We start from the raw sequence: 26,769 nt of genomic DNA, 5'->3' as shown, positions 1-26,769 counted from the left end.
TACTGGAAGTTCTGATTTATTCAATATTTTACAATGTTTATCGTAGTAACACATGTTACACTTTTTAAAAGGAAAACGTACAACTTTAGTAGAACAATATACTCCATTTTAACGACTTTAAACTTTTTATGCGAAACTCACAAAGGATCACAGGGAAACTGTTCGATTTAAAAATAAAATTGTCATTTGCGTCATCACAAGAAATCGTTTATGACTCTATCGCCTTTATCTATCTTCGCGTTCGCCTATTTCTTTGAGCCCGGAATGGATATTTTAGATAGTTGCTTTTAGGGGATGTGTTTATTTTTGCGGATTTCCAATGCCATGCTTATTCAATTATTTTGCATTGGTACGTTCGGAGATTTTCAGTATTATATTATCATGGATATAATCAATATTCACAACAGGTAATTGCAGACAAGCGGACGGAGAAATACCGTGGCTTTTAAAATCTGATCTATCGTGTTATACATCATAATTCTGTAGTTAAAGGGATGCAACCCATACATACTTGTGTATGATTTACGATGGTCACTGTATACACAGAGATAACATGGTCAGTGTTGAGGCGTTCCACTTTAGTTTGTCTAAATCCTTTCCGAAATGCAGTTTGTATTTTATGACAATGGCCGTGAAATCTTTTTACCATGCAACATCACCAAAAATGCATATGCTTTTTTTAGCAGTGTTACATTTATTAACATATTCGTATTACAATGTTCGACAAACATGTCCAACCGTTAATCAATGGATCAACCAATTGCAAGTCGATGGAATTGGCGCACGTGCTAAAATACGGCGATTTTCCATCAGTGCCGAATACATCAAATATATATGTGGTAGATGTATTCCGATAATGCAAATACTGATAATGGAAATACTGGTTGAAGGGTAAAAATCAAAGTAATATTTTAACATGAAGACGAACACGGCAGTTTTAAGCAATACCTTGGTTAAAACTGTTTATATTCTATTCATCTAATTCCTTATGCATAGAAAATGTCGTTTAAGGCCTACCTCCATCTGTATACATCATTGCATTTGTGTGAAGTTACCCCTGAAATTTGTTTGAAGAAATACGAAATTGCCCTCATGAGCATGATGTTATATCAAACTTTGATTGGTAAGCATGATTAAAAACGCTAAACAGCCTGTAAAGCACATGTCTGCTGACAAGAAAACATGTAAATGTATTGATTGAACACTGGACTCACAAAATACAAATTAAACAGGTATGAAAATGTCCACCAAGATCACTACATCAATTGCTTCCAAGTTTGTTTGGTATTGAAGGTAGCTACACAGGGTATCGTACTTAATATGTGTTGTACATCTGAGTACAAGTGACATGTCGTCAGTGTGCAAAGTAGAGAAACAATCAATGAAAATTGTTAAATTCTATAACATAATCAGACGCTGATCCCGGATTAGGTAGTAATAACATTGGTGACTAATAGTTTGCACACATATGAAAGTGGTTCGGTTAATTATGTGTTTTACGTCCAGCATAGGCCAAATATGGACGGACTTCTCTGTAGTCAATGTGTTGCATGTGTGTATATCTGTTTATGTTTTGGAGGGCTGCGGTATAGACGTATTGTGTTTATTTGTAATAGGGGAACTCGTGTCATTTTTATAGTGCTACCTTGATATCATATGTGCTGTATTTTTATAGTCATAAATCAAGAGAAGCTTCTGTTTTGTTAGTCGCCAACAGCAGTTACCAATACTTTAAGAATTACAATTGAGCAAAAGTAACCGATTCCGTCACATACGACAGCATATCCATGTCTAAATATTTTGGTTTCTAAAAGAGACACAATTAAACAGAATTGCCAATGCAATCAGATAAACTATTTTATCCTGCAACTGCCCTACAGTCTGACGGATAATTACTGCCGGATAAACTTGTGCTTTATCCGTCAATACGAAATGCTTTATCCGTCAATACGATCAAGTGAATGTTTTCTACATCTTACAGAACATTTTATTACTTGACCCTGAACTTTAACCTTCAGGTGAATGAAACGTTATTCAGTCCCGCTTAAAAATGACATTCTACTGAGTGGTGTCCTTTTTACAATTTTACAATTTCGAAAATCTCGTACGTTGATGTGTTTTTCTTGGCTCATGGCAAATGTATGTATTGTTATAAAAATCTTTTATGGGTAATTATTGTTTTTTTTAGTATTCTCATATAGTTTCAGTGATATTTCACACTCAATAGATTTATTCGTAATGTTTGCAAGTGCGCTTATGTATTTCAACGGTACGTACACTCTCATTTTAAAAAGGCGACTAAAGGCGACTTTAGGATCTTATCTTTTCTACTCTTCCTAACTGACTTTAACTTTCCTAATGCCTCCCTTGGTACCGCCTCACTTTTGGCCTTGAGATGAGCGTTCGCCCTTGTGAGGAAGGCTCTGGCTTCTGCCCCTGGCCGAGACAGACCAAAGTCTATAAAAGTGGTAGTTTCTGCTCCTGCTTAGCGCTCACATACAGGGAGTGGGAAGACTGGTTCGCCCGTTGTCAGTATAATGTGACCGGTTGGGGTGTGTTGCTTGGTGTCTCCGGCGACATGCTTCAGTGATATAGCACTATAAAAAGGGCAACAGTTCCACTATACAAGAAGACACAACATGAATATACCAGAGTCTCCCAAAACATGCACCTCGCACAACATACACACAACACACTGCATACGTGGGAGGCCGTCCTTACATGACCATAGCTGTTAATAGGACGTAAAAATAATCATCGTTAATCAATCGTTTCCTCCGCATCACAAAAGCGTCGAGCGAAACCAAGTAAATGACTGGCAGATTGATCCAATTAGAATGTAATAATGGTTGTATGATAAACAGAATACACAGAAAGCCGAGATGACTCAACTCGGCTTTCCTAAGTCTCGCACCAAAATAAACCATATATTGTAAGCTACCAACCATCTATTCTTTATATAACGATAGTGTATGTTTATGATGTACAAAAATAACAGAGTAACACATCTATCAAGCCAGGACGTTCTTCCTCTTGTTATTCCAGCTTTCGCCTTCGTTTTGTTTGTCCTAACTTGCATTGCTCAAGGTTTCGTTCATTTAACCATTAAAGTCCCATTTAAGTCTACTGATCTTTGCAATTGAAAAGAAGAGAAATTTATGCAGACTAACTATTTACATTTACATTTTTTATAATAATCTATCCGAAACAGAATCTAAAAGTGCCTTAAAACCAATAGTAACATATATCGATGGCTTAAGATGAGATTACATTACGTTATAGTTATTACATTATGAAAGTTAACTTTTGATTTATTGTAATTAAGTTGTTCAGAAGGTATGATAAGTATAGAACTAACGGCAAGCTAATAACGTTTGCAACACTACAAAATTAACAATCTCGATTTACATTGCCATTTTTAAAAGTAAATGCTTTTCAGAAAGGTAGAAAGGCACTTAAGATTTTCCTTTGCAAAATTACATAATGGTCTTTCAGTGCTGGTGTAAAAAACAAACGTATATTTGCTGACTGAAAGGATTAAAGTCTTGTCAACGCAAATACTCATTCACTTGTTTTTGAAATGTCATATAACTTGTATTTACCTACATTCGTACACCTTAGTATTAAAAAACGAAGACGGAAACATACACTACAAACATCTTACTTAGTTACAGAATTGAATATATTATCCAGTAGAAATTCTATCTACAGACCTTATACTTTCAAAGAGTTTTTTCTTTTGTTTTGTTTATTTTTTCCGCATTTTTTTTTAAACTTTTCTTGTTTTTTTTTTCATTATTCTAATAAATGTTCTCCTAGTAACTCGTATCTCCACAAATCTCAAGTATCCCACTATCAACAACCGACCACTGTCACCAAAGGGACCTATTGTGAAAGTACATGTCGCTATGGAGTTTGTAGAGTATAACATGTATTCAGACAGCTTAAAAGCTTCAGTGTAAGCCAACTGCACTTTTGTGCTACATCCAATTAAAATTTATAGTTTCAAACACTTGGATACATGAAGTGCTATGCATATATTCTAATTGCACATAAGAAGGGTTTCATAGAGAACACATTGTTACAGTAAAAGGTTTATTTTGGTGCAAGACTTAGGAAAGCCGAGTTGACGTGTAATTCTATTCAGTGTGTAATATCACTGAAAAGTATGAAAATGTACTCAAAACAACAATAATTACTCATCAAAGATTTACTGTAAACTACATACCTTTGTCATGAGCCAAGAGAAAGACAGCACCGCCATAGGGATTTATGATATTTAAGAAATAGATTTGTATTTTGTTGAGGTTATGAGGGTATAATGATAATGGAGCACGTGCACGTGTAAATTATGTAACCCTTCGAAGTCGGATTACATAAGATATGGAACAAATTCGTAAAACCGTATTGAAGAATAAAGCACAAGTACATCCGGCAGTAATTATCCGTCAGTATGTGGGGCAGTTGCAGGATAAAGTAGTATTTCTGACTGCTTGGGAAATCGTGTCTCTTAATTTACTAAATATTGAGTAGACTTCAATTTGCTTGGTAACCGCTCAACAGAGAAAGTCATGAAGTATATCATTATTTATATAGGACAACCATGTATGCATTAAGATAGGGTATGCTGCTCGGTATTGTTGCTGAATGCATTCATGATAAAGAGCTATAGAAGTTCCACTATTACAGATGGACATAGCACGAATATACCGCAGCCTCCCAAAACATGCAGACATTCACAAAGCACAATGAAAGGGGAGATTTCCATAAATAACATTAACTGTTCATAGGACGATAAGCGCATCCACTAGCCAACAAAAGCTTGTGAACACATATATTTCAGATTGATTAGTTGTAAATTCAACTGTCTTACTCCCTGTTGTGTGTAACAAGTAGCAGCAAAACAGCGAAATAAATCACTCACTACGAACAAATATTATGCAGGGAATCTTGCATTTCTTTGAAGGTGTCACCTCATCTTAGGCTGTCGATTTAAATGTTCTTATTTTATGTTTTTATGATTTTATAAAACATTTGTTTTGTTTCGAAAATGTAGTGGGCATTTAAAAACAAAATTTTATTGTTATCTTATACATCACAAAGGGAAACAACTCTAACGGGTACAATATCCCTTAAACGTATCAATTAAACGTATATTTTCATGCTCGGCAATAACAACATAAACGCAGCAGTGTACCAACTAGCATTGATAAATCACTCAACCGTAATTTAAATATAAATATACAGCCTCATTAAAATAAAAATTAACAATAGCAGATAATGTGAATGTACATTCACAAATCTCTCTCTCTATCAGATAAGTACTTTGTCCTTTAACAAATCACTGTAAATTCAAGTCATTTTGATTTTGTATTTCGATACATAAATAAATCACTCACTACGAACAAATATTATGCAGGGAATCTTGCATTTCTTTGAAGGTGTCACCTCATCTTAGGCTGTCGATTTAAATGTTCTTATTTTATGTTTTTATGATTTTATAAAACATTTGTTTTGTTTCGAAAATGTAGTGGGCATTTAAAAACAAAATTTTATTGTTATCTTATACATCACAAAGGGAAACAACTCTAACGGGTACAATATCCCTTAAACGTATCAATTAAACGTATATTTTCATGCTCGGCAATAACAACATAAACGCAGCAGTGTACCAACTGCATTGATAAATCACTCAACCGTAATTTAAATATAAATATACAGCCTCATTAAAATAAAAATTAACAATAGCAGATAATGTGAATGTACATTCACAAATCTCTCTCTCTATCAGATAAGTACTTTGTCCTTTAACAAATCACTGTAAATTCAAGTCATTTTGATTTTGTATTTCGATACATTAGTATAATAATGATTATGTATGAACGAAATTAAGTTCAGCCCACTCTACCTGTGTGCATATAAGCTGATGAATGGTGACAGGGGTCCGCGGGTCACAAGACAAATGTAACAAATGTCTGTACTAACAGGTGCCCCGGAAAATATCTAGACGTGTTTGCCTGGGTGGATATAGATTATAGTATGAGTCAGACCAATCCAGTAGCTAGAGGTTTTATAAGCACATGATTTTTTTTCTTTTATTAATTTCAGATTGGCAGATATAGTACAGAAGCCAAAGGTAAAACGGGCAAAAATCTGTGAAATAGTTTTTTTCATTGCTGATTATTACATATTCATGCTTAACACGTAATCCGTCTTATAGCCAGTGATTTCACCCATGTTATATTTGAGCACACATCAAACGTGTTATATGACATATAATGGAAAATAAGTGTGACATCATGACATACACTTTGTAATGACGTCATGATTTCGAGGAGGGCTGTCGAATGGCGGACTCCCCTGGATTTGCGGAAAACATTTTCTTTTGAGATTTTTTGAAATGTTGATTTATTACAGTTATGTGGTAAAAGGTATATCAAATTTGTGTTCATTTCATATGAGATTTTATCAAACTCGTCTTGAATTTTTAAGCTTTGCTTGCCAAGGCTCGCAGAAATGAATACTTAGACTTCTTTAATAAAATCTCTTATATTTAGGTGTCTGAATTTCCAGCACTCACCATCATACTAACGCAAGTCTGCTAAAATAACCAAAGTGAACAATAAATCAATTGACAGAGATCGAGCTTTTCCTGGAATTTCTTGTTAACAACGCCACGAAGCTAGGGGTTAAATTAGATTATTTTTCGTCTATCCAGATAACTGCTTCGAAACTACTGCATCATTTTCAAACTTCACACACACACAAAAAAAAAAAAAAAAAAAACAATTTTTGGAACTACATGTGGATGTGCATGCATGGTTTTGTAAAATGACCATTAACGGATTTTGTTCAAATTGAGTAAATTGTTATAACATACGGATTTCTGCATTTAGACATATAGCATGTTTTAATAGGTAATAACCATAGAAACAATATGGAAACATAGTGGTTCTTTATGTTCTCATTTAGAATGGTAGTAATGTTTGTGAGTAATATTTGTCGCATATATGAAATGAGCTTTTATAAGAACCCATAAGCTGTCTGTATGAGGTACGGTTCGATGTGTTTGACGGTGTGGTTCTCACTATAAAGAGGACAAGAGGTTCACTATCGCATAGAGACACAGCATGGAATATACCACAAACTCTCACAACAGAAATGCACGCAATTATTTATAGTTTGTCTATGCAATGTGCACTATATGGGGAACTGCTTGTGTCTATATATATTAGGTCGAATTAATCAAACAGTCTATTCATTTTTGTTGAATAGTAAACTATTTGCAATTAGTAAGGTAATTACTGTATAATGAAAATGAGATACATAAACGTTTTTAGAAAAAAAATAGTGTATTTCACCCATAGATATATCTATTCCTCCGTAATTACTCTCATTGTACATGTCATTGCTAATGGAATGCTTTTAGCAATAAATGTTTACGAGCCTTAGTATACTTTTACAGGCATTGCTGTACGCTGATTTTGTGATGATATATTGCTTTGTTCCAAGGGAAGATGAAACTTATATCGATTTGTTGATAACAAAGATAACTAGTATTCCCCATACTGTACCGGTATATATAAACAGATATTACAGCGATTCAGTTTGTCGGTTTTCAGTTATCCAAGCTTTACTTTTTACCTTAAAATGAAACACAGTCTATTACGTAACAATGTATTGAGATAAGCAGTGAAAACAGTCTCTCATTCATTGGAACACATTTTACCCATAAACAATTTGGTATCTTTGGAGTCTAATATAGTAGACGGGTATTTATTTTTGTTCGTTTATGTAAACAAATCACTCTGTCTTGCAAAGTAACGATTTTGAAATGTAAATATGGTTGTTTTGTTACGGTTCTGTTTGATATTTTGTTTTTATGAAAAGCCATGTTATTGGCCTATATTGATATATGAAAAGAATCCTGCCAGAATAATATAAATAATAATAAATCATCGTTGTTTGTTTCCTTATTATCATTCATTGCTTTTTTCAAAACATAACAGCCCTTATTTTCCACATGGGACCAATATACATGTACAAATGAACGCATAGGCAACACAGGAAAAAAAATATAAAAAAAATTCTGGTGAAGCATTGTTTTTATCTTAACGTGCTATGATTCCATTTGCATCGTTGACGTTGCAAACAGGAAATGGAGACACAGTAGGCAATACTGCATTTACATAGCAGCACTGTGGGTTCAATTTGTTTGTCATATCAGATAACATTACAACAATAGTAGTAAGTCATAAACAATGTTTCAAACGTTAATGCGGCAATTTAGTTTTTGCATTCAAAACGTATTGTCGATGCTTGGTATTTCAGTAGGAATCACTTGATCATGTGTGACTTCTTCAGTGTGATAAAACGAACGCATGAACGGAATTGAGCTAAGATAAAAGATTGACAGGTATCGGCAAGCTTAACTGTGTATTCCTTTGGAATAGATAGGTATCTGACATGATTATATAGCTTTATCCTGCAACTGTCCCACATACTGACCGATAACTACTGCCGGATAAACTTGTGCTTTATCCGTCAATACGAAATGCTTTATCCGTCAATACGATCACGTGAATTTGTTCCATACCTGACGGAACTTTTTCTAACTTGACCCAGAACTTGAACCTTCCGGTGAATGAAACGTCATTCAGTCCCGTTAAAACGTGACGTAACATTCACCGGAATGACGTCATTTTTACGCTATCGAAAATTTCGTATGGCGGTGTCGTCTTTTTCTTGGCTCATGACAAAGGTATGTATTGTAAAGTAATTCTTTTATGGGTATTTATTGTTTTTTTAGTATTTTCATTTTGTTTCAATGATATATCACACTGAATAATATTACGGATACTGTTTGTGAATGCGCTTATTTAATTTCCCACGGCAGTAAAAAGGAGTACACTCTCATTCGGTTTACTGAATGAATCTTTACCTCCGCATCTAGGAAGCGTCTCGCTTGGAGCGAAACCAAGTAAATAACTGTCAATTTGCTTAAGTTTTGAATGCCAAAATGGTTGCAGGATAAACAGAATACATGGTTAGTATCTTACAATACAAGTTTTATTTTGGTGCTCGACACGGAAAGCCGGGATGACTCGGCAAAGCCTCGTCATCTCGGCTTTCCTAAGTCTCGCACCAAAATAAACCTTGTATTGTAAGATACTAACCGTGTATTCTCTATTTATCATAGTGATTCCGGTGATGTTGAAGAGTTTCTTTGTTTGACATTCTTTACATCATATTGAGAGTAATTGTCATTTAAGACTAAGCCAGGTTTATGAGGTGAAGGGACACCGACGTGATTGTTTTGTGTTGAATATACCGCAGCCTCCCAAAACATCCAGATATTAACACACAACATCGTGGTGAGTGTTTTGGGAGACTGCGGTATATTCATTTTGTGCCTCGGTTAGGCTCTTCTGTTACTTTGTTCGATTTTGTTTTACATTGTATTGTCATTAAAGGTCATGACAGTTTCATGAGGCGGAAGGAAGCCGATGTGTTTATTCGGTGTTAAACATATCACAGCCTCCCAAAACACACAGCAACGCATTGCACTCATGGGAGGTCATCCATAAATGACCCTGGCTGTTAAAAGGGCATTAATTTAATTAACCGAACCACACAAACACTGAGAACACCGACCGTAGTATCGTGCAATTGCTAAATTTTGGTCTCGATCGCGATTCCTGCGGAGGGCGAGTAATACTTGGTTTTGAACACGAATGGTACTATGCTTAATAGCGTGGTATTGGTTTTTTTGGTGTTTGTATATATTCGATTAGTATCATTCTGCTTCCTATTTGGTACACGGTAATTTGTATGCGTATCCTTTAAAAAACTAACAATTTGCGTCTGTTTTCTAAATTATGACACATAGAATTGATGTTTATCATTTAATGCTACCCTACGATAACATGCACGTTAAAGGGTATATTATAAAAGTCACCCAAAATGGCGATGCGGTTTTTAAAAATGATTATTACACTATGTGACAGTTTTGTTTCTCCTGGACGCACCTTGATGCCTATCAAGTAGTGAGGCAACGATACAGACGCCTTAGTATGCATAAAACTTAATCGTAAAAGGGAAATTGGTGTACATATGATAAGATATAGTAGATTTCTGATTATCCGGAAACTTGTGTCCCCAACTCAAACTTTCCGGATTGGGAAATTTTCCGAAGTGTCGAATTCTGTCGAGTGTCGAGTCCATTGTACACAGACATTTCACTGGAGACAAACATAAAAGCAGTAATACTGTCTAAAGTCATATCCTCTTATATAAAAAAAATAAGAACAACAAAACTAAGAACACCTCCAGAAAGAATTGATCTTTAATTAAAAGAGAGTAATATATACAATGCTATTTACATGTGTGTCTATGGTGAGATTTTACATGAAATATTGTTTAGCGGTTTAAATGATAATCACATATCCTTCTAAACATATTGAAATAGTTTCAAACTGAAAGCGAAAAAGGGAAGCAGAAATATAATTGTTACAAACAGTCATGTCTGTCTATCAAGGACGCCAGCGAGACATTAAAATATGTGCCATTTACATAGAGGTGTCCTTTATGGGAGTAAATTATTCCTTTGAACATTGTAAGTATCCTGAATTCAGCATATAAATATTCAGCATCGACATAAATCAGACTTCTATATGAAACGCAGTTACAGTACTAGTAATAAATTTATAAAATTTTATATTCCATACATTTAAAAAATATTGTATTATCAATCAAAAGATTCAATATGAATCGGACAACAGCCAAAACCTATATACACCCTTTTTATGTATTTCATACATAAAACAGATGACAGAAATGCCATATTAATTTATTGTTTTAATAAGAAAAGCAGCTCAATATGTATAATATTTCATTCAAACAAGACTTAGGATAGCCGCTACATATTTTTTACCTACATCTACGTTAACTTAATGTGCCATCTAGGTTTATTTCTTGACGCTTGATTTATCTGAGTTGTCTACAGTAATAAGATTATTTGCAATGTCCATGAATTGACTACCGGTTTTATTCTGAATTATCTCCCTTCATCTGTTTCTGCAAGTATGGCCTGGGTAAAATCCAAAGCAAACTTGAGGGAGGATATGAAGGGATTATATTGACTATTACACACTACATATACATGTGTATTTTTATATTGTTTTTCTCTATATTATATTAATTTGTAATAAAACTGATAATTGAAGGACGGTGTAAGTTATTATGAATCAATGAATATGAAATGACTGTCTACAAATCTGTGAAATCTGTATTCATTATAAATACCCCAATGCTATATATGTTATAATAAAGTTATATATTTCACCCCTATAGGTTGCCTTCCTTGATAGGATGTTAATGTTAAATTAAGAAACAGTTTAGTTTTGCCATTTCCATCTTTAAAATTGAACAGTTATTTTGACTGATCAATTTCCATGTTGACATTAATGACGTCATAATGGTCACATATTAGTCTAAAATGGAAAAAAAATATATTAAATCAATATTTACCCGTTTAAAAACAGAGCGGGTTTAGCGGAATCTTTTCCTACCTAGAGGGTGTGACAACGAAATTAAAACCCAAGGGGTATTCATTCAGGAATATCCCCGAGGATTATGATATATTGTCACACCCTCAAAAGTAGGGAATGATTCTTTCTCTCCCATGAACAAAAGAATAAAAATGAGATGATAGCAACAACAATACAAACAAAACGGCATGAACATGGTTTCGCAAACTGCACGTCAATATCATTGATTACGTCATTAACAATGCACGCCACGTTTCCTTCGCATGAAGTCATAGCGTCATGCAGTTGTCTTCAGGTTCAAAAGTTTAGCGCGTGCAATATGTCTTACCTTCGGGGTTGACGAAAAAAATTCTTAAACCGGTGACATATTAGTGAATTGTGGGAGAAGAAACAATAAATGTTGATGCACAAGTTATTTGTCTGGTGACAGTGACGGGTACACATCATACTTAGTCTGGCAGCGTCACAAATAAAATATTCACCGGCTGTGTAACAATAGCCTCACAAAATTATTCTTTCCAACCTTACGTTTCGTTTAAGTGTGGAATGAATGTTGACTTCACTAACAGCACTGGACTACTGGAAATTTAAATTGTGAAATGAAGTTTGTAGTCAAGACCCACGAAAAAGCCCAAAACTGTTTAAGTTAATTTGGAAAAAAACACGTAGGGGCCGTCTGACTGTATTGAAATGTGGCTGTGAAGTTGCTCAAATCAATACATTCTACCCTATTTACATTTGTTAAGTGACCCAATTTGTCACAGACAATTTTCTAGATGTTTCCAAATCTAAGGATCGGCAACAGATCTATCTCTCCCTCTAGTAGATCAATAATGTTTTTGTTGAATTCTTGTTGCTTTTAAATCCTGTATCATGAACGTAGATGGGGGACATATGGAAGATGCCTTAATTAAATATTAATGTACTTGATCTCACATGGCTTCAAATGATTGATTTGATTAATATGAAAATATATATTACAAAAATATAACAACTACACACAATGTATGTATTTTGATTTTGTCTTAAAAACCCTCTTTGTTCCACCTTATGGTTTGATTTATCAACATAGCACACACTTGATATAATCATAATTCATCACCACTTGTGCATCTTACTGCAAATATTATTTTACTGCTTGTTCAATACAAAGGTTTTTTGCTTAAGATTCGGATCCTAGGATACTGACACGCCGTTTGTCCTTCTAATATTGCTGGCGTGCCTTGAGTAAATAATTTTGGCGGAATCTTATCGCTCGATCGATGGCAATTTCAAATACTCTGGAACAATAGCCAGGAAATTGATGGCGTATTTCAATCTGGATCAGAAATGAGTGGTAAATAACCGTCATGTAGATATCCCTGTGTCACGGAAATGATAGAATCATACCAGCACACCCACAATCTGGGACAAATTTCTGTAATGAGGTTATGGCGTACTTTCTGTTGCTATAGCAACGCCCATTGAGACGAACTGATCACTGGTAGAGTTTCCAGTATCAAGGACGCATGTTACAGGCGCATGTCATGGTGTGCCTTCCGCTGCTATGACAACGTCCTCTGAGACTAGTTGCTCATTGGCTGTGTTCCGATCTCGTTCTGAATTACTGGTGTCCCGGATGAGACCTAGTCTACAGTGGTACCATAAATTGATAGGATGGCCACAGGAAACCAGCAGAAGCACCAACAGTAGTAGATTTATCTAAAAAACACAGGAAGTTATACTCGAAATTCTTGTTATTATTGCTATCCTAGATTGTTATACATGTATATCACTTGCTTTATCCCATTCAAAGTATAAAACATTGTTACAGATCATAACAAATAGTGTTTTAGTAGATTGTATCATGATATGAGAAAGTAATTACAATACATAAATCGTCAGGACAGCACAAAAGCTGTAAATGGAATAATACATATATTTTGTTGAAACTGTTTCAATCTTAAGCCCCAACATATATATTTGCCTGACAATTTTTTATTTAGAAGAAGAAGTAAATGAAAGCGAAAAAACGCATCAATAGGACTTGATCGAGGCAGTATAGACAGTAATGATTCAGAAACTTTTGATAAAAATCAAATAATTTGAATATGGCGGACATTGGTGATACTGTATTTTTTAAAAACAAACGCTTAAATAAGATGAAAAAACGTTTTATTTATATATTTCGCCAATGCTGGACACATCACCTTATTGATTTCCTCACCAATTTCCAGAAAAAGATAATTGATAACGTAATGTCGAAAGCGTTACACTAACACGTATTCGTATAACATTATTTCATATGGCTTTAGAATATATGTATATAAGATTGGTTATTGCTGCTCCAACAAGTCCCGGTTTTACTGAATTGAACTGCAATACCATATACAATCTTAATAACACAAATCAGAAGAGACAGTGGGACTATTTTGTGTCTCGGTACTTACATAAAATGGATCGCCGTGTAGTGAAGTGGTGATAAAGGACTGGAATGGAAATCTCAGCAAGCTAACAATACTGGCGACGGCGAAGTGGAGTCCAATTAGCTTCCCGAAATGTTCGATTGGGAAATTTCTGTTGAAGAAAAAAAATATAAGAGAAAATTAGCCCATGTTAGTTAGAAGTCTTCAATGTGAGATATCAGGTCAAACCAATATTGAGCACAAGAGTTGTTATTATGGCACACTGAAAGAAAGTGGTGGTTATAAGGTATGAGGGTGAGCAGATATAGGTCACGCTGTAACACAGAATCGTGAACTGACTGCTGAAATTTCATGATTTAAAATAAGATAATTACTCGACATTTTCGCCATCAATCGAACTTTGACAGTTGATCAATTAACTTGTCATTTCGCACTGCATGCCGCTGCTATAACACTTCTGTTCATTGAATGTTAGTGATGCCACATATAACGAGTTATCGGAATTATCTGTAAATAAATGGAATTTGTGTCATTTGTTTTGGTGGTTGGTTGGTTAATGAGAATAAGTTTCCTATTATAGTAACAAATAATGTTATTTATGGACTGTCTTTCGAGTGCATAATGTGGAGGATGACGAAGGTATGGTTATGTTGTGTCTCTTGAAATAGTGGTAACCGAACTCTGGTCCATTTTATAATGCTATTTCACTGGAGCAACAATAGCATTCGAAATACATCCATGAAGATTGTGAATATTTCGATGGTATTGCGGTATATGATATGTCTTTCATTCCTATGTATTATTGTCACGTAGCTAAATTGTGCCTTTTAAGACTCGGGAGAGACGCCGTTGTAAACGTTATAGTGTACGAAGTCTCTCCACATCACTAGAACCTGTTTCCGTGACGCCTGCCTTGGCTCCAGATGAAAGGCGATTTGTGGTTTACATAATGACGTCTATAGACTTGCAGTTGATGTCTTTTCAATATAACCTTGAGGTTTACTACGACCAGACAATGCTGGACGTAGCCATTTTTTCCAATGAAGAATGCCTGAAATCGTTTACATATCGTGAATGTATTTTTCTATCGCCTTGACTCCTTGTGAATTCCAAAGTTTCATTTCAATAAAAGTTTACATTATTTTGGGCTCAGTGGAATCGATATTGAGCTCCTTTTTAATACTTGTAACAATTTTAGTGAAAGAGAAATATGACTGACTCAATGGTTTTAAGTAGAGGGAATTATCCTCTCTTCGTGACTCTTGATGCGGCTACAGAAAAAAAGTTACTGCTGGATGAAATGTATTAACACTAATATTACGTCAATTAAGGATTCACCCGAATAAAGTTCATGTTAGGCTACATGCAATATAGAGTTGATAACACAACCGTACTGCACTGTACTCTACGTAACCTGTATGCTATAATTCAATAGCATAAGGCATATTCTAAGCTTAACCATTATAAACCTACTATAATGATACTACGAACGGACTTAATGCTATGCCACACGATATAAAAATATTTCATGTCAATTATATGTGATGATTTTATTGTAAGGAAGAATTTGAATTGAAATTGACATTTTCTTTATGAGAAGTTGACCTCATTTTCATGCGTTGAAAATTATATTCGTATTCGCAGAAAGTCAGGCGATACCCTTCACTGAAACCAACAATTGCTCTAAAATGGATTTGTGTTGAAGTTAAATGTTCAAACTATTTCAATACAGACCTTCTTACCATGGTTGTTCCCCTGATTGATTTAATAATCATTTTCGAAAACACACTGCTATTTGTGTTTATTTTTGCTGCCGACTAAGATTATCAAATTGGCTTGTTTTTCCACATGCAATACTCAAATTTTAAACTCAAATCATTTAAATGTAATTACTTTAGTAAAGTTAATAAGGTTTCAGTCCCGTTGAAGTCTCGTGTCGGCATAGATCAAAGAAGTTAAAACATTTTCAAATAAAATCTACCAATATCTGTAGCAAGTTGCCGGTTAAAGGTTTTGTCAAAAAATTACATTTGTATTCTTAGTAGATTTTCTTTATACGAGGATTTTAAGAAATATCCCAATTGGCGGCCATTTTAAAAGTATGCGCTTTTTCGCTTTGAGTAGAGCCAAAAATTTACCATTTTTTGCCTCAATCTTTTTTTACTAAAATCATCACTGCGCCTGTATTTTTAGCTGTATCGAGGTAAATTTTGCTGTAATTTTTTACTAGTTTAGATTAAAATATTAAAGGTGATAAAAACTTGTGTTGATATTTGTTTATTGTGATGCACTTTATGATTTCCAACAAAAAATACAGGTTGTATTTGACGTAATTTCAATAAAATGTGCTTGAAACGAAGTCCATAAACACCCTTGTCTAGAACGATCGCATCGCTTATCGCCCCTGATATCACCAGGTGGCCGTAGATTCGTGACGTCATCTGAGACCAACAGCTGTGACAAGAGCCGGGAAATTCAATGGGACAGTGTTGCGGTATTGGCGATTATAAATATATAAAACAGTCGCGCTACGTGTAGTTGCTATATTGATAAGTGGAAATGTATCCGTATATATAGTATACAATCTATAACATACCCTGATATAATAAAAACGATCGTTTACTCATTCTAATCGTTATATTCTGGGCTATAAAATTGTTATGTTCTTTAGGTCAAAAGTCATTTGACATCGTGTCCGTGTGTCAACTCAGGTTCGAGGAGGTTGCGGTTGACTTTTGTCTGTAAATTAAAACTCTAAACACACACTTTAAAGTTAATATCAACAAGAAGAAATAAAAGTTAACAAGAAAATGGACCAATACAAAAATGACACTACATATGCTACATGTACATACATATAATGCATATTTATAAAAGTAGACCCCGACATCCTTCATACCCTTTCTAAAACCCTATCATACCGCGACAAACGTGCCCCTTTCCCGCCTTATGTATGTATGTACTACATACCTCTATTTCCTATTTTGAAATCCTTCAGAACACCGCACAGAAAGGATTAGGCTTATTTATTTTTTTTAAAGTTCTGTAATAAGTTTTACGGATTTATTCGACAAAATTTCGGGGCTTTCCGTGTACGAAAATAGAATAACATGTACAGTAGTAATAATGCACGCACGACCGATAAAAAAAGACGGGACAAAACAGATACTAGATAAAATGGCCAAATATGCATGACATGTACTCGTGGACAAGATATGCACGTTTAATAGTTCAACTAACACAGGGCCGTGAAACAACCTATTTCTTATAAAAGACAAATCATTTACAAGACCGCTTCATTGTATTATCTAACCGTGCGCAGGTTTTTTTTTTTAATTCATGCAGTAGAATCTCTAAAAGGAAGTATGAAAACTGTGCAGGAGGACACTTTGTTTTTTCTTTTAATCATGCGCGTATGTTTGTAACAGATAATTTTTTTTCCGTCAAAACGTAGGTCTAAGGAGGTGGGCCGCAATAATTGTCCATTTTCACTACAATCTTTTTTGCACATAAAATTACCAGTATGTATATCAAAATTCCCCGGTTAATTTTATGTGTAAACTATAAATTACATACATGCACAGTCGTATTACTCCAGGGTGGACTGAATAGGAAAGTAATACTTATTCATTCGTGAAAAATGACCTTATATTTAACACCTTGCATGATACTCCACATGATACATGTACTCGACATCATTTACATATAATGACGTCATTTTATAGGTTATGACGTCAATAATGTGTCATTATGTATGGGATAAATCACACTACCCAATAAGTCGGAATATAACATATTTTTCTCCGTGTGTAAGACCTAAGACCTGTGGCTAAAATCCACATGCATGTTGACAGTTCCGCGATCGGCACACCGGCTTCCGCTAGTTGATTGTCTCAGATGACGTCACAACTCATCGGAACTCAAGGGAGGTAAGTCATAGAAAAAAATCTGTCGTCAAAAAGATGTGAAGATTGATTTCATTAATTTTACTATTTAGAGACAAAATATAAGCAAATATCAAACTGATATATGTTTTAATAGGACATACAAATGTTTCTAGCGTATTATCTCATTTTCCATGTCCCTTCTGTTTTTATCACCTTTAAGCATTAATGCATTTTTGTTGTCACTTTATTTTAAGATTTAATGGTAATTTTAGCACTTTTATTTTTTACTTTGTATTATTGAAAATTAACAGATATTTAAATGGGGCAAATAAGCAAGCACACGAACCCCCATTTTTTGGTATGATTTAGAAAAAAAAAACCTTTTCCCTATTGATATGCAAAATATTTCCGAAAGTTTCATGCCAGAACTTTTTTTCTATAATGGGTTAAATATGGCAATAATGGTAGAAAATGGTATATTGTGTAGCTCAGAATTAAGGGGTAAGGGTAGGGGTAGCATGTGTCGTTATAATATCTAACTAAAATTAGACTTGTAATTCCGCTCCCACTACGATATACTTATTTTTGCATTATTCAGATTCACTTTTATATCTTTTTCGCGATCAAGTGACCTTCGCGTAATTGGCGTATTCTTCGCGTATTTGTGTGTTTACAGTAATAAACAATGAACTATTTAAGTCTGATTTCATTTACAGATTCACGACGGTTTCAAACGAGTGCTACAAGACGAGGGAAGGACGGATTGTAAGAAAATGAAAGATACTGTGATATACGTGAATTTACATATTTTCACCGCTGTATGTTTTGCAACAGTATATGGTCAATAGCACGGAATCGTAGCTTTAACGTCACCATCGCGATCATGTGACAGACCTACGTCACCTCAGCCGTGATAAGGTAAAATCCTCTATACACCGGACACCTGTATAAACCGAACAACTAGTTACGTTAACAGCCGGGTTAGACAAGTTATGTTGAAGGCAAAAATGTACAAATTGGGAAATCGATATATAAGAGGTGGAGAACAGAAGTGTGAATATCTTGTTTGCAATAACTCTGATAAGCAATGGGAAAACGACGCAAAAATAAATTATTTGCAATTAAAACTATAATAAATATCTCCTTTATAGTCGTCTTACTATGATGATTGTGTTGTCGCCTGAACACAAGTGTCCGTATATCCCTTTTTGGTTTGAAACATTAATCGATATTTAGTGTACTTGGCTAATACTTGTCGACGTCGTTATAAGAAACATTTTGCCTTCAACCATTTGCGTATGTGAATATTTTGGCTTAGAACCATTTTCTATTTTGGCACCGGAAATATCTTGCTGTGTTATTCTTACAGGAAACCATAACTCGCCATATTGTGTATGCATTGACATAGGCAGTGACGGTCGTTAACCCTAAATCACAAAGACGTAAACGTCCCCCCGGGGAGATCCCCAGGCTACGGGAAGCGTGGAACTAGGTGCTCGTGTCTATAGTATAGTATACAAAGGGAAATCGTACTTCGGCATCGTGTAGACAATAATTATCTTCTCTGTGGTAAATGCTAATGTCTGTGGTGAGTTATTGCTGTGAGTTATAACCCACCACCAGTGTTACCATGTCAAGATTCCATCTACAATATATCAATTTCCTTTTATAGACAGTGAAGAATATTAGTGATAAGTCAAACACGTGCGAGTAATTAAAATTCCAAACGTTTTTTTTTCTTTTTGTGGCATTTAGTTACGTAATGACCACAGAAAGAACAGTATAATTGGTGTTCTAAAACAACGAATCGATAATTTTCCGTAAAAAAATCGTATCTATTTAAAATTGAAAATGCATAACGGGTTCTGAAAATGACAGGCTGCTATCTACAATACACGGAGGCGATATGCAGTGTATAGCATAGCATTGCATAATTTGTCAAATAACTTAGAAAAAAAATATTCGGTTCATATCTTTTAGAATGTATATGAGAACAACCATTTATTTTCAATTATATCAAGTTTTGTATTTCTGCAGAGTTTGAAAATTCACATATTTCCAAACAAATGAATCGTAGATTCGTTGGTTGCTAATTACATTATATTATTTTCTTAATGGAATATCTAATTGATTAACATTCACTTCAGTTATTTTTACTAATTATACTGGTTTCTGGAAGAGATTTGGTATCAACCACCAATTAAATCAATCTTTTGCTATGATAGATGTATAGGACTCGTTGACCTCATCTGTATGAGAACTGTTTTTTTTTTATTAAATTAGCATCAACGCGTAACAGAATTAAAAATTCGACCGTCAGTACTACATTGTTTTGCGTTTTTTTATTTAATAAACATGTATCAATTAGTAGCAAACTAATAGTACATTAAATCTGCTTATTGGTTACGAAATACCATTACTATTTCTCTAAAAATCAATCGTATATACAAATACATAAGGTTATCTGCATGATGTCATATTGTAAGACCAGGTATGTGATGCGTGTGGTCTTTGACGGATCGGGCAGTACTAGTCCCATTATTAAAAATAGACATAACACGAATATACTGCAGCCTTTCACCCAAATCATGCAGACATACGCACACGCACCACAATGCATACCAGGAAGACCGACCATGAATGGCCCTAGCTAAAAACGTTTGTCTAATCAATTAACCAACTAACTAAAAAGTAATTATGTATATTACATAATACTTTTGGGAAGAAGGAAGGCTGCAAAATTCATGTTAGGCATTGTTAAATTAGGCGGCATTGTACAATTTGTCTCAATTTTATCTTTCTAAATCATAATCAACGTGAACAGTGAAAAATAAAACGCTTACTGCTTCTCAGAAAATTTGCGCATTTGGAAGCTACACGTATTAACTGGTTTTAGTGGTCACCATAGGACTTTTGTTTCTCGGTAGTATAGAACATGTTAGCTTTTCTCTGCAACTGTTGATAGATATAATCTAAAAGTTAATAATATAATGAAGGAGTAATACGATGGTGTGGTAGGAATGGTTTGCGAATGTTTTGGCGACCGTAATTGTATACCTGAACACGATAAAGAATTTACGACCCCAAGGCACCTAATTAATTTCGCCAACTTTGTCAAATTGTGATTTTTTTATTTTACAAATGGAAATACATAAGTATATTTTTTATGATTCAGTGCATGGTTTGAGATAAAAAGAACAAAAAGATATGTTCTATCTGTACTAACAGCAAAACAAAGATAGTCTGTAGAGATCGTTTTAACAATTTGTAATTTCGCAAAATTCACTGTGTGATGGAAGGCGTGACCTTTCTTCTTTAAGGCATATATCACTTTTGTACAAGATTTATTGATTAGTTCTCAGTTTTCCCCAGGCTGAAGGAGATCATTTTCTAGCGCTTCAATAATTCAGATATGGATTATCTAAACAGAACGTAGTTGCGCAAAAATATCTGCAAGTGTCTCACAAGATGATAGCGTTGAGTGCATAAACCCCGCACTATAATTGTCCAAGATGCACACAAGCTTCGTCGAATGCGCTTAAGGCTAATCCTTCTGTAGCAGATTTGTTCAATAAAACCTCACCATTAATGATACCAAACTTAGTTGCCGTTCGTTAGCTAAGAATAATACTCTCGGTGATCGTTTTTAATAACTATTGTTACATGATATTTTAAAAGCTTTTTAAGATTAGAGCAATTCCTGAGGACAAACGCACTTTATGTTTGATTTATCACGTGATATTGTAGCAGTGCCAGCCACGTGCCATTAAGATTTCAGCAATCGTGGGGTGACATAATTTTGAGTTTTCAGACAAAACAATAATTTTGTGATAATTTAATTTCGCAAACTTCTTCACTCGGAAAGCCTCGGATAGAACTGTTGTACATTGACCTTGGATTTGACACAAGGACATCCATTTTAGAAACTAAGGGACTATTTAAATAACAACTGGTTGCCACCGAGAACACAATCCCTCGAAAAGTGTTAGTATGCTGTGTGTTGTGCGTCTCAATGGAAATATGATTACATTTAATTTCCTAAAAAACGACTATAATAGAAGTTCAATATTTCAATAGCAATTCATTTTTGTATGAACAGCAAGGGTGTAATTAGGTTTTCCGGCGAAGGAAATGTCTGATTTTCTTACATATTCTTACACCAAACACATCCGAGGTTATGTTTTATTTCTGATGAGTTCCGAACGCAACCTCTTTGGTTCTAATTTAAGTGTATTTAAAACCTTTTGAGGGGACTTATTATCGAAAATTTATCACTGCATACAAGTATCAGATAGTTTATAAAATCATGTGCAATTTAAAATACTATTATCATAATGTTTATCAATAAAATATATTGTTCAATTAGTCAGCACGATACTTAAAAATCTATTGTAGAACACACCATCTCAAATTTCAGTTACGAAAGCCCTCATCGTGATTCCGATACAATGTCCTGTAATTTAACTTGCTTTGCAAGTAGATTATTTTTGCATTCTAATTCAAATGTCACATATTGAACACAACACCCCATCAGTTTTCCTGGAAAACAAGACAAATTACATCCGCCACTGACAGGAGTCTGTAATAGAATCAACATGATTGACGCAACTGACAAGGTCAAATCTTTGGAGAAGCTGTAATTTAAAAATACTTAAAAATAATTGACTAATTCATTGTTGTTTTTAAGCCTTCCCTTTCGACCTGTTGATCGAACGCTTTCTTATTTTGTCTTTTTATGAAATTGTATTCTCGTTGTATTTGTTGCATTTTCAAGGCCTGGTGTCGGTTACAAATGCAGTATCGTTTCCAGAAACATTTAGGTTCTGTAAGATCGTACCGACGATTTGAAGGCGTTCTCATCATCGCTTCATAAAGTAAGTGTTGGAATTTGGGTTTAATGTTCAGTAATAATAGTTCTAATCAGCCTTTGACTTGTATTATAGTGACATTATTGCTCTATTATATCTATATTTTAATTGTATTCCCTTGTTCAATCTATTTTTATTATATGCTTCGATACCTTTTATATGGCGACAACATTGTTTCATTCCGCTGTTTGCAAATATTGTCGGATCGTAGCAGGCGACTACACTCACGGACCTTTCTTTTTCTCTCTCTAATTTTCCCTAAATAATACTGTTCAATGTTTTAACATTATTTTAAGTTTGTCTCGAGTTGAACAATTTTTTTCAAAATATTGTAGTTTTATCTCTTTTCAATAAACACCATCTTCTTCTATTTGGCAATATGCAGCGGTATATATATATATGCCTTGATTTTGAAATTGATCGATCCATAAATCGCTCATTGGTTAACCGAAAGAAATTTCACTTTTTAACATTAAGAAAACGTTCACGACGTCTGCAGATAATAAATTTGTATTAAGAATATTTATTTCCTAGAATGGTTTTTAACACATATTGCATTTTGATGTTTTGTGCCGCGGCGTCTTTTCTGATCATTTTTGTTTCAATACTCCAACGTTTCCATGACGATTTCTCTAAAATACCATGCTCGTAGTATCGCTGCTGATACAGTATATCAAACAGCATGACTTGTCCCGGTCCGACAATAAAACTAATGCTAGCCTATATTTTACGAAAACGCAGTCAAATGCTATTTTTGTTTGACATTAAATCTGAACCTTCCTCTTTAAAAGATGAATTGCACTCAAGTTATTGGCAAATAGCTGTTTATTAAAATACATCAACTAAGGGTAGTGGGAAGGTTGCTTCGATTCCAATGGTGTTTATTTATTTTTACAGAGCTCTATCAGCAATGTACCAACCTCTGAAATCACTTTTGAAGTATCCTGATTCAAAGACTGGAAAAGTTCATTATTTATTTATAGGGTGAACCAGATCAGAAACAGACAGTGTCCTCTATATTGTAAAGGTTTCATAGAAGCGGTTATAGATATTAGGGACATTATGTGTTTCTTGTTATACCACCTTCTTCCTTACAAATGGCTTTGCATATTACCGAATATTATTTTATGAGCGACATTTAAGTTTCATACATATATATTTCTATTCTACTTTCAGTTTCCCGGTTGGTCTAATTTAAACCAGATATACATTGTTATACAATGTATACTTACGTCTATACATAACAGTCAAGTAGTTTTAAAGTTGTGTGTTCTATGAAATATAATAGTACTCTCATGTTGACAAAATACCATGTATTAAAATATATAATCACATAATTGTCACGTGTTCGCTTGTTTCAAACCGTTTTGCGTTGAACTATATTCAGAAGCTGATCCTATGGCTGTTCCGTTTATTGAACATGGTGACGTCAACACTAGCGCAAGCGGGAAATTCAAAGGAAATAGTCTAAAGTTTTAAATTTAAATGATCGTAATGGAAATATAAGTAATAAATTGTTACCAGATTGGACATACAGTTGAAATGAATCCCATCCGTCCGAAAGATAAATATTTAAGGCACCCTAACAGGCGCCATTAAATATATCTTCTTTAAAAAAAATCGTGATCTGTCGGTTTCATCACACGTTGTTGAGTACATGTATGTGTGACAAAATTTTGTAAGCCTGGTAAGTTTTTCTTGGAGGAATGGAACAAAATCCAATTCGTACCTCTATATCTTCTTTCCGGATAGGCTTCATATCATTTGTATGTCCAATCTGGTAACAGTTTAATGCTTAAACAATTGCAATAGCTTTTTCTACCTAGAGCCATGGTGCCACTCTGAGAAAACATCCGTATTTCCAGCAAAATGCCAAATGGAATGAACCTTTCGTTTCACTTGTTTTGAGCAAGAAGAAATTAAAGAAAAAAATGTTGTTTCATACATGTGCCATTTGTGGGTCATACAAGGATCAACAAATTGAAACAATGACATAAATGATGAATTGTCGGTGTGGAGGTCATACACATATCAGAGATGTATGTATGGTATGATATTTGTTTTTCTGTATGAAGGCGAACTTGGGAGTTAACATTCCTGTTGAGTTATCGACCTCGGGTTTCAGGCTTGAAAAACATTTCTACCGACTGAACTAAAGAATCATTCTCAGTCAGTCACACATACCACATTTTATACTCCTGTAAACTACTCTCCCGTTTTTTTCTTGACATTTTCTTAATCTCAAACCAAAATTCTCAAAATCACCTTCTGTCGGGTTCTCCGACCATGAATTGAATTCGCGTCTCCGGTGTGAACAACTCCTGTATTCTAGCCTATTCAACAATATGTAAAAGCAACAACGAGCCGCCATAGACAGCAGCTTCAGTGACAATGCAGGTTTCAAATAACAGTTGGTTATGACCCTAACCCAGACATCTATCGTTCGGCTTCGTATTCACACATACTGAAGGCCAGACGAAACTCAGATCAACTCCGTCCATGTTATGCATTAGGTGGGAATATAAAATGCATTAACTATGGTACAGTTAGTTTCTGTTATAGAGCAGAAGGCAAAGAGATAAACGTTTAAATGAAATTAAGAAGTGCGGTGTTTTTTCGGGAAAACCATGAAAGGAATTTTATAAAGTAGAGAAATGTTGAATAACTCATAATGAGGTGAAATGGTATAAAGCCAGCATATTAATAATCCGAAATAAAAAGCCAAAATAAATTCAAAGTAAAATCAAAATCATTTCTATGTTGATTAACTAAATAAGAATATCTCCTGCGCATAAACTACAGTAAAGTAAAGAAAAAGTCAGCACGAACGAGAAAAATTGTAACCTATGATTTGTTAGCGGGTCTTTATATTAGCGTAATTCCTTGGTTCGATATCAGGAAATACACTATATAAAAGGAAGCATTGTACATGAATTAGCGTCTCAAAGGCAACGCGAAAAGCATGAATATCGCTAAGATATAAACACTGCTAAAATAAGTGTGTTACGGTAGGAGAAACAGGCAGTCTTAAGAAAAAGTAAATAGCATATGTCGGATTTTGTCTTTTGATCATGAGACATGAACATTAAAATCATTGCGACCACTATGAACAGCAGAGCAATATACCTGTAATATGAATTTATCAGAGAGAGTGCAATACTTACAATAAGATAACAAAGTTACAGAAATACGGAATATATTAATTGACTTTATAAGAATACAAATGTATCACTTAAAAACATAAATTAAATAAATAAATAAAATATGAAACCCCAAATATATATCCTAGCTCTATCGACTTATATTAATTAATCACGAAACAGGAATACATTGTTTAAATCATTGAGTTCACTATGCACGACATGCTTCTAATAAAGATCTATCATCACGGGGAAAGCTTGAAATATACTTACACATGAGATACAAAGGCACAGAGACATGTGCCGACTGCCACTCGCTCGCCGGTCTGCAGTACGAAGCCCAGTACCTGGAACGCTAGAGATGGGATTGTTGGAAGGATGTTGTTAGCAAGCGCAAACAGGAACGTCACGACTAATGCAAACAGGATATTCTGCATCTGTTGGATCGGGGGGTCATTGGCTGGAATAGTAGGAGAGATATTAAATACAAGTAATTCAAAAATCTCTCACAGGGTTCATTACGCTTCCCACTTTCACCTCTGTCAACGGCACATGAACTGGCCATCTGATGACCTCGGGTCACAGAATTATGACGTCATGACGATTGTTAAATACATAGCGCCCCATATATATATGACATCAAAGTAATTGTTTTTGAAACAGCGGACGTCGTATGCAAATTATGACTATTTATTTACAAGTAAATCCAGTGTATCCCCAAAAGAATCCATTATTGTTTGGTTTTATATTGAATGATCAAACTATTTTTGTCAGAAATAACATTTGTTTACAGGAAATGGAATCATAAGGGAAACTCACAATATGTATTTAAGAATTTAGTATGTGCTCGAAACAAGTTTTTCAAGAATTTTGAAATTTCGCTGGGCCGTTTACAGAGGTGATATTGTGCAATGCATCCT

The 26,769-nt window shown here is 34.5% G+C and overlaps 1 protein-coding gene across 1 annotated transcript in view; it reads right to left on the bottom strand.

Moving 5' to 3' along the window:
* Positions 1 to 10,369: 10,369 nt before the first annotated feature.
* Positions 10,370 to 26,769, bottom strand: part of LOC138331622 (equilibrative nucleobase transporter 1-like) — a 75,662-nt gene continuing 59,262 nt past the window's right edge. Inside the window, exons 7-9 of the mRNA XM_069279340.1 lie at positions 26,123 to 26,309; positions 13,979 to 14,105; positions 10,370 to 13,250 (exon numbers count right to left, since the gene is read on the bottom strand). Of these exons, the coding sequence (XP_069135441.1) occupies positions 13,074 to 13,250; positions 13,979 to 14,105; positions 26,123 to 26,309 (491 nt within the window). The 3' untranslated portion in view covers positions 10,370 to 13,073. The remainder of the gene's footprint in view (positions 13,251 to 13,978; positions 14,106 to 26,122; positions 26,310 to 26,769) is intronic.

Source organism: Argopecten irradians, chromosome 9, assembly GCF_041381155.1.
Source record: "Argopecten irradians isolate NY chromosome 9, Ai_NY, whole genome shotgun sequence".
In the NCBI taxonomy this organism is placed as follows: domain Eukaryota; kingdom Metazoa; phylum Mollusca; class Bivalvia; order Pectinida; family Pectinidae; genus Argopecten; species Argopecten irradians.
Note: the sequence above shows the minus strand (reverse complement) of the source record. Positions and strands in the feature narration are given on the sequence as shown.